At 36.6% G+C, this 9364-nt stretch overlaps 1 protein-coding gene across 3 annotated transcripts in view; it reads left to right on the forward strand.

Annotated features, from left to right (window-relative positions):
* Nucleotides 1-1122, forward strand: part of Slc12a1 (solute carrier family 12 member 1) — an 82766-nt gene extending 81644 nt beyond the window's left edge. For all 3 annotated transcript variants that reach the window (XM_027925651.2, XM_027925645.3, XM_027925647.3), the window contains exon 26: nt 394-1122. In XM_027925651.2, coding sequence (XP_027781452.1) covers nt 394-529 — 136 coding nt within the window. In that variant the 3' untranslated portion in view covers nt 530-1122. The remainder of the gene's footprint in view (nt 1-393) is intronic.
* Nucleotides 1123-9364: the final 8242 nt, after the last annotated feature.

Consider the following 9364-nt stretch of genomic DNA (forward strand, 5'->3'; position numbering starts at 1 on the left):
GTGATTAAGACACTATAGAATGACATCCTGAACTGGATGGTAGAATTCCAATAGCTAATTTCTAAGCTACCCCCCAAATACATGTTTTAAACTATTGGAGGAAAATAATGTCCACTAGAGGGCATGGATGAGTATGGGTTGATCCAATTCTCTCTTCAAAGAAAAGTGAAAATTTATACTTTTATTTTGTCTTTTTCAACATCTATGTCTGTTTTACTGCTTTATAGATATTTGTGTTATCTAAAAAATATCAGTTTAATATCTACATTTGAAAAAATTGGGGGGACATAATAAAATTTTCAGGTCACTGGTTATTAAATAGTTCAGAAACACTAATGATATTACCATCTGTAGTAATTTTTACTTTCATTTTTATTTTTCTTCTGCTACCAGGAGCCTTCCAGTGGCAAGAAAAGGATCTGTATCGGATTTGTTGTATATGGCTTGGTTGGAAATACTCACAAAGAATCTCCCTCCTGTCTTACTGGTTAGAGGAAATCACAAAAATGTTCTGACATTTTACTCTTAAAACATGAAAGATGAGGATACATTTTAAATTAATGTATGAATAATTAAGAGACCTGTTTCTATACTTTCTGTTATAAAATATGATCTATGGATAAACAAACCTCTGGAGACTAGCCTACCAAATTTTACATAAATTTTGTCTTTTTCTTTTCATTATTAGTTAATGAGAGCTCCCTCCACCCCATAAGCCAATGCTACTCCTAGAAAAACATTTTTGTCATTGCTGTTGATGAACAAGAAATTAATCAAATCCATGCTGCCTTATGTTCATAAAAACTACCAATTTGGTTGTAAGCTCCTCTAGGCAAACTTAATCTTTTGTTTCTAATGGTGTTTGCTACAAGGCCCTGGTACAGGCCTCAGCCCCACAGCAGGTTCTCCATAAATGCTTATTGACAGGCTGGTACAGTGGCCATGGGTGGTTATCAGAGAAAAAGACCAACTGGGTAGGAGGCGCGATTATGCTTGGCCTCCTGAGAGGCTTATGCCTACAAAGAAGATTTAAAAATCAATAACTGGAAACTTTAAGAAGTACTTGAGTCTAAAAATGTTTAAAGTAGTTACCTAAATAAGGTTTATTTAATGTAACAGATAATATACTTAGAGTTATCTGAGTGATCATTGATAATATATGGCTTGAAATTGCTGCTGACTCAAGTGTATTAACTAGATTAGAAACATATATTCCAATTAAATGAAATATATTCTATTTTTAACATATAAACATTAATTATCCTCCCTGCTAAACATTTTGAAATTTTCATAATGATATTACTTTGCATATTTTCTTCTAATTAAGTGGTTAGTACAGATGAAATCTATAGAAGTCTAACTGAAAACTAAGTACCACAAATTTTCAAACCACTATTAACAAATATATTCAGAATTATATATTTAGTTGCTTTCTATAGTGATTATATGGACTTAAAGGAATAATTAAAATGTGAGTGGAGAAACTTGCATAATTTGGAGTGTATGATTATTGATTTTTTTCATTTTTATTAGTGTATCTACAGTATTTAATCACATTGGCAAACCAATAAAAATTGTTTTTCTGATGAATGGTTTGGGTTTTTTCCTGACATATTTTGACTGTTCTGAGAAAACATATGGGGAAAATGAACCTGAAATAAAAGCAGTGTAATTCATTTGCTTTGGCCTAGGTCATGTTTTTACTTTTCCGTCACTAACATCACTGCACGATGGTATATCAGATGTGAGCCTAAACATATCATCAGGGATCTTGCCTGCAGTTGTTCAGTGCTGGAATTCAAGATTAGGGTTGCCAAACCCAGACTTCCTGCTCAAAAGGATGACTGGGAAAAAAAAAAAAAAAAGAAGGTCAGTAAGGCTTTACAGCTGGGTATTCCTATCACAAATCCAGGGCCATTTCGCTTAGCCCTAAATTAACCCTCTCTTTTGAGTCCTATGTGCCTGAAACCCATGAGTAATCAACCAGGTAAAAGGGCCCTGATTCTTCTGGGCCTAACACTTCTCTAAAATCCTTGAGAGGGTCTCTGGGGAAAGGGAGGAGTAATACAGCTTCTGTGGCAGGAAATTCTGGCTGCTGTTTCTTTGCTGAGCTGTTACAGCCTGGGTTCCCCTGGAAACTGACTCTGAGATGCAGTTTATCTGCGCATAGTGCCTGGGAATCAACACCTGTGGGAGAAAGAGGGCAGAAGCTGGAAGGGCAGAGAAGGAAAATGGAGAGCTGCTGCAGGTGCAATGACAACCTCACTGGGAGCTCTGGAACTAGAATGTCCCTTTAGAATAGTTCCCAGAAGGGCAGAGGCCACAGGCCTTTGTGCTTCCCCACTGATCAGTCACTCTGGATAAGGGCTCCACACCTAAGGGGTATGGCCTTGGGCAAGGCAACCTGTGAAGCTGAAGCCTGAGAGCTGAAGTCTACCTGCTGACAGCTCTCCTAGCTTCAGGGGCAACAAATTCTTATGAAACTAGATGGGGGTGAAGGTATATCACCATGTTTGCCAAAGGGGCTATATCCTTATGATAGTGGTTCAAAAAAAAAAAATCAGATGGGCCTGAGTTCAAATTTTGGTCCCCAATTATCAGCCGTATAACTTTAATTATTTAATTTTCTGAAGACTATTAGCTGGAGGGTGACTGAAGTCCCTGGGGATCCAGGGACAGGTTAGGTGGCAGGAAGGGACTGTAAATTTGGGGATCAAGAGCCACTATATTGGGAATAGGTAAAAGTAGCAGAAAACTAAAAAAGGGGCTGTGCTCGGATAGCAGCAGATTTTTGATAATTGTTAGTGTCCCGGCCATTGTCCTTTGCTTTACCCAACTCTATTAACCCAACCACCCATCATCTCCAAGTCTGCATTTGAATTTCTAAGCAAGAGGGAAAAAGTTCTACAATTGTGTGCCATGTTCAGTGTTTCAACTGCTGTCCAACTTTCTCTGTCCCTGCACTTTATATGATTTCTCATCAACATTCCCACTCTTTTCTCAAAATCTGCAGCACTTTTTCAGTTGATGATGTTTTCCCCATCCTCACAACACATCCATGGTCATATAGTCACAAAACTTTCTTACTTACATAAACAGGGCCATGATGGGAGAATTGTCATATGAGTCCTTCCCTTAATATTCAATCTGAAGTCCTGGGTTCAATCCCAGAATTGGAGACAAAGAAAGGAAGGGAGGAATAGAGGGAAAGGATGGAAAAAAAGAAAATCTGGGAATTGTGGGAGACCAATCTCGTACATGTGACTGAGTTAACTCCCCTGCTGGGTGATGTGGCGTCAGGCACTCATGCTGCTAGACTGCCCGGCTCTTCCAGGGTTCCAGTGACTATGTCTTCCTACAGCCCCATGGGTGGAGCTATGCTCACCTGTTCCTTTGTAATATAACTACCCTTGCCCTGTTTAGGGTAGTATCTTCCATGGAAGTGCCTTGTGTGTGTTCCCTTCTCTTACTGTGCCCTTGAGTGTGGCCTACCCAGATATCAGTCAACCTGCTGACAGTGGACATCATGAAGATAGACTCAGCTCCCTGAAACCTGACCCCTTGCCTCATTTGAATAGCTTCTCCTCAATAAAAGGGGTCTCTGTCTCTCTCTTCCTGCAGACCCTTAAGGTCAGAGGAGCCGTCACATCAACCCCAAAGAAAAAGGTATTTGTGTCTCTCGTGTGGTTATTTTGCACAGCCCAGTTAGCTCAGTTCAACTGGAGTGACCCCTGAGCCTTTTAGTCGTGAGAACAGAAACCCGGCAGGGAATGAAACCAGGGGTTCTGATATTCTAATGGTCTGCAAGATTTTAGTACTACTGCTCTAAGCAGTCCCTCCCATTCCTGTGATTTGACTTCCATCATATCTCTCAAATTTATCTTTCGACCTTAGGTCTGTTCTATGTCTCAGATCCATAAACTTAATCACTGATTTCCTTGGTGTTTCTGCCTGAATGTCCTGACACCCTAAATGCAGGATAACTAGACATTTGCAAAAATATGGGTTCATGTGCACGCATGCACGTGCACACACACACACACACACACACACACACACACTGGAGCAAAGGCTTCTTCCCCATCACTTATCAGATCTCCCCTGAAATGACCAAAGACACATAAAAACAGGAAAAAAAAAATCTGTATCGTGGTAGGAAACTATAGAAGGATTCCATTTTTAGAAACACAATCAAGTTATAGTTTATGTGGGAGGAGATTGGTGGAAGATATCAAAGATCAGGTTATAAGTAATGATCCTGAGGGGAAAAAAAATTTAGAGAATATTTATAGAAGACCCTGGGAGTATGCCACTAATCCCTCCCCCTTTTGAAGCCAGAGGTGAGAATAGAGAGCAGGACAGACTGCAACACCTCCTGGGGCTCCCTTCTGTGGTGAGATACTGAGAGTGCTCAGAAAGAGCTTCCTTGTCAGGACGCCCGGTGTGCTTGGTGCATGCTTGAAGCAGATCTGAGTGTTGCAATAGAGCATCTCATGGGTGCCCGTGGCAGCAACACCAGGAAAACAAGCAAACAAAATCATGTGTCAAGTGCAATACACAAAAAGCATAAAAACTGGAAAGATAATCCAAAAGAGAAAAATTTTTTGAAAATTCTCATGTAATAAAAAATAAAATCAAACTCTATCTGCAAGCATCATATAAAAATAAATATCAAAATAGCTTAAAAGCCCACATTTGGAAGTGGGGAAGCAAAAAGCTAAAAGCAAAAGTATAACCAAAAATGTATATTAACATTCTAACAAAAAGAATATAATTGACAATATTAATTCCAAAGTTTAAGACTAAAGGAATTAGGAAGGACAGAAGACTACCATTTTATATTAAAAAACTATATATAGCCATGATGCAAAGCTATAATAACAGTGGGGCTTTATGTAAACAAATAGCATAATATTCACATAAATAACACAAGAATTATTGGAAATAAAATGGGAGTTATATAAAGTCAATTTTCTTAGGAAACAGCTCACCTATATCACCATCTTTGACAGATCAAATATAGGAACAATTTAAACTATATTAAAAAATGGATTTAATGGGTACCATAGTGCTCACCCATAGAAAATATATCATCTTTTAGAAATCTATAGAATGCTTATAATAACAAATTATATATTAGATAATGAAGAAAAATTCAGTAAATCCCAAAATGCAGAATAAGTATCACATTTTTGTTATAATACAATAAAACTGACATTATTTACAAATCTATAAACAATAATGTCCCAAAAACTCATGGGGGAGAAAAAAATTGTAAATAACTCAGGTCAAAAAAATGCAGTTTTAGACTATTTAGCAAAGAATAACATTGAGAATTCCATATAGTGAAACATTTTACGCTGATAAATAGGACTCAGGAGGTAAACTTACACAATAAATAGATTTATTAATCAATAATAAAATAAAAGTTAAGAATTAAAAACTGCACAAAGTCACTAAAGGAAAACTGAAAGAAGACATTGAGGAAGAAAAGCAGGGTAGTAAAATGAAGAGCTCAAACTCTGGGGTCAGAGAGAGAGAGAGAGAGAAAGGAGTTGAATTTTAGTTCCCCATCTTATGAATAGCAGGATCATTACTTAGCCTCCTTAAGAATAAGTTTTCTCACATGTGAAATGGGGATTTTAAGAGGGCCTACTCCTTAGGGTTGTTACAAGCATATGATACAATATGTATTAATTGAACACAAATACTTAAATGTTAGCTTTTTTTTTTTTTTGGTAGCAGGGATTGAACCACTTAACCACTGAGCCATCTCCCCCAGGTCTTTTTGAAATTTTTCTTTACTTTTTAAAATTTTGAGACATGTCTTACTAAGTTGCTTAGGGTCTCACAATCCTCTTTTCTCAGCCTCCCAAGACAATAGTATTACAGGCGTATACCCAGCTAGACATTTCTTTCATTTTTCCCCCCAGAAAAGACAATAGCAGTAAGGATAACAAGTCCACTGTTATTTGTTACTTTTTCTTAAAAAAAAAAAAAAAATTGAGATTTATTTTGACATTATTATAAAGACATGAAATTTAAAAAATTCTAAAGGAACAACATCAAATAAACTTTTTAACTTTAGAAAGATAAAAGAATAAAATATGTTACAAATAAGCAAGGGACTATGGATACAACTTTGGAGAAATATATTTTTAAAAAGTCTAGTCTGATAAATTTTTAGTTCTAAAGAACATATCAATTTCTAGTAAAATATGAATTATTCAATTAACTCAAGAAGAAATACCTGATAAAATCTAATACACCCAGAATAAATTAAGATTGTCAGAGATGCAGTTTCAAAAAGGTATTAACCCAAATAACTTTTTCCAGTTGACTTCTTTAAACATCCAAAGAAAAGACCATTACCATTCTATGTAAGCCATTGCTGAGCAGGGCAAGAGAAAACACTTTCTTTTCATTCCTCAGTTATTCTGAAAACTAGCACAAACTTGATTCCAAAATATGACAGACCACAAAAATTGGAAACTGTAAGTCAATTTCTGTATGAATAAGCATTGAAAAATCCAAAATAAAATACTAGCAACATGATTTTACTAATCAATCACACAATAGAACTTTAGGAATATAGTTTACTGTTTGGAAATCAGTTAATTTAATTTATCACATTTAGTGAGCATGAGTTGCCAATTATTTGTTCACGTTGAATTGAATATGTATTTGTAAATGTGTAAAATAACTCCAGATGAATGCATAAGTAAACAGGAAGGATTAACTCTAGAAATGAGTTGAACAAGGTGAATGAAAGATAAGATAAAGATTTAATTTTTACTATAAACCAACAATAACTATTCCAAACTAATATTTTAAAATTTAGATCCATAAATAAACTACTTGCTTACCCAGATGTATTTAATTATTAACTCATAGTTGAAATGGTAATAAACTGTGAAGGTTGTATAATAATAACCTTTAAAAAGTATCATTCGGGGCTGGGGCTATAGCTCAGCGGTAGAGTCCTTGCCTCACACATGCGGGGCACTGGGTTTGATCCTCAGCACCACATAAAAATAAATAAAGATATTGTGACCATCTACAACTAAAAATAATAATAATAATAATGCACTTGAGCCAGGCATGATGGTGCATGCCTATAATCCCAGCAGCTAGGGAGTCTGAGGCAGGAAGATTGCAAGTTCAAAGCCAGTCTCAACAAAAGCAAGGCACTAAGCAACTTGGTAAGACTCTGTTTCTAAAAAAAAAAATACAAAATAGGGCTGGGGATATTGCTCAGTGGTAGAGTTCAATTCCCAGTAACCCCCCCCCTCCAAAAAAAGTATAATATACTTGAAAGTGTAAGATATTGCACCAGCATTATTATTCCATTGCACTTATTTATAAAATAAGTAACTAAAATAATCACTGTAAGTATTAAAAAAAATTGGCCCAACTACAACTCCCAGACAGGCTTAGTTTTGTTGTTGTTGTTGTTTTGTTTTGTTGTTTTTCTTTTATTTCATTTTGGCACTAGGGATTGAATCCAGAGGCCCTGTACCACTGCACCACATCCCCACCCCTTTTTATTTTTTTATTTTGAGACAGAGTCTCAGCTAAATATCTGAGACTGGCCTTGAACTTGTGATCCTCCTATTTCAGCCTCCAAAGTCATTGGGATTACAGACATTCACAAGTGTTCCTGGTGGTTTTTTGTTTTTAAACACAAGATTAAAAAAAAAAAAGCATATGGTGCTCTCTTGGGTAAATAAAGTGATAGAGAAGAGAAATGTTGGATCAGATTTACTTCTTTAGATCTACAAACATTAGGCTTGCATTGTGTTTTTTATTTCCTGAAGCTGAAGAATGGACAAATATAATCTGAATAGGTTTTAAGTTTTATTTTCTGTGCCAAACAGAACTCAGAATGGGTATTACCTTCAGTAGGTGGGAATAATAATAAGATGATGATGATGATGATGATTGAGTTTGTATGAATCCAGGCTGTACAGGTATAGAATATTCTTTCATCCTTTTGAACATAATTCTCAATTAGGATGTTATATTATCTTTCTATTGTTTCTTAAGAAATCATCACAAACTTGCCAGTTTAAAGCAGCACACATTTATTATTTCACAGTTTCCATAGGTCATAAGTGCAGGCATATCTTAACTGAGTGCTTGGCTCAGGATCTCACTATGGCGTCCTCAACATGTTGTCTGAGGCTGCAGTCTCCTTTGAGGCTCAATGTCCTCTACCAGGCTTAAGTGGTTGGTGGCCGAATTAATTTTCATGCTGCTGTAGAACTCATGGCAGCTTGCTTCTTTTAATACCAGCAGGGAGAAAATCTCTTACCTATAGACCTTGGGTTAAAGGTATCACCTGATTCTGTCAGGCCACCCTGGTCAATCTCCTTTATAATTAAAATTAAATTCAACTGCTTAAAGATCTTGATTATTATTTGCAAAATCTCTTCATCTCTTTCAGATAAGGAAACCTAGTGACATAAGGTGCAGTAGTGCAGGCTTTAATCCCAGCAGCTCAGGAGGCTGAGGTAGGAGGATAGCAAGTTCAAAGCCAGCCTCAGCAACTTAATGAGGCCCTTTCTCAAAATGAAAAATAAAAAAATAGAGTGAGAATGTGGCTCAGTGGTAGAGCCACACTGGTTCAATCTCCAGTTTAAACAAAAAAAAAAAAAAGGAAAACTAATTATTGGAGTGGCAGTCTACATGGGCAGATGCCGCCCTCTCTAGGGGAGGTGATTCCATAGGATAAGAAGGTAAGCATGTGGGAGGCATCCAGGCCATCTTAGAAACCTGCCTACCACAAATACTATCTCACATTTGTGCATAGCACCTATGAGCTACTAAGAACCATGCTGTGAATCAATTAACAATCTAGAAATGTTTCATGAAGTATCCAAATAAAAGCTCCACTGTCTATGCACACTAGATAATGCCCATTTGTTGGGAAATCTAGAACCACAAAAATAAATTAACACTGAAAAGACCTGGGAATCCCCTAGTACTAGAACAGTATTCTCAGAAGATTTGTGTACAATTCTGGATACAGGGTTTCAGTCATCAGAGTGTTTAATGAGCTGTTAACTAGCAGTAAGTGACACCAGAAACAATGCAGTAAAACATCAAAAGTATTTAAAGGGAATATAGGCTTCAAAAATACAGCAGTCTGAGATCAGAAATGGGGAAGGCAAAGATTCAATGTCCTCAACAGAGTTGAAGACATCATCACTTCGTGAGCGATAAACTGACAGAGAAACTCCATCTTGTTCTGCGTGACCTGGTGAAGAAAGTAAATAGGCAGCCTACATCCTGGGAACAAATCTTTACTCCTCACACTTCAGATAGAGCCCTAATATCCAGAGTATACAAAGAACTCAAAAAA

This window comes from Marmota flaviventris, chromosome 2 (assembly GCF_047511675.1).
Source record: "Marmota flaviventris isolate mMarFla1 chromosome 2, mMarFla1.hap1, whole genome shotgun sequence".
In the NCBI taxonomy this organism is placed as follows: domain Eukaryota; kingdom Metazoa; phylum Chordata; class Mammalia; order Rodentia; family Sciuridae; genus Marmota; species Marmota flaviventris.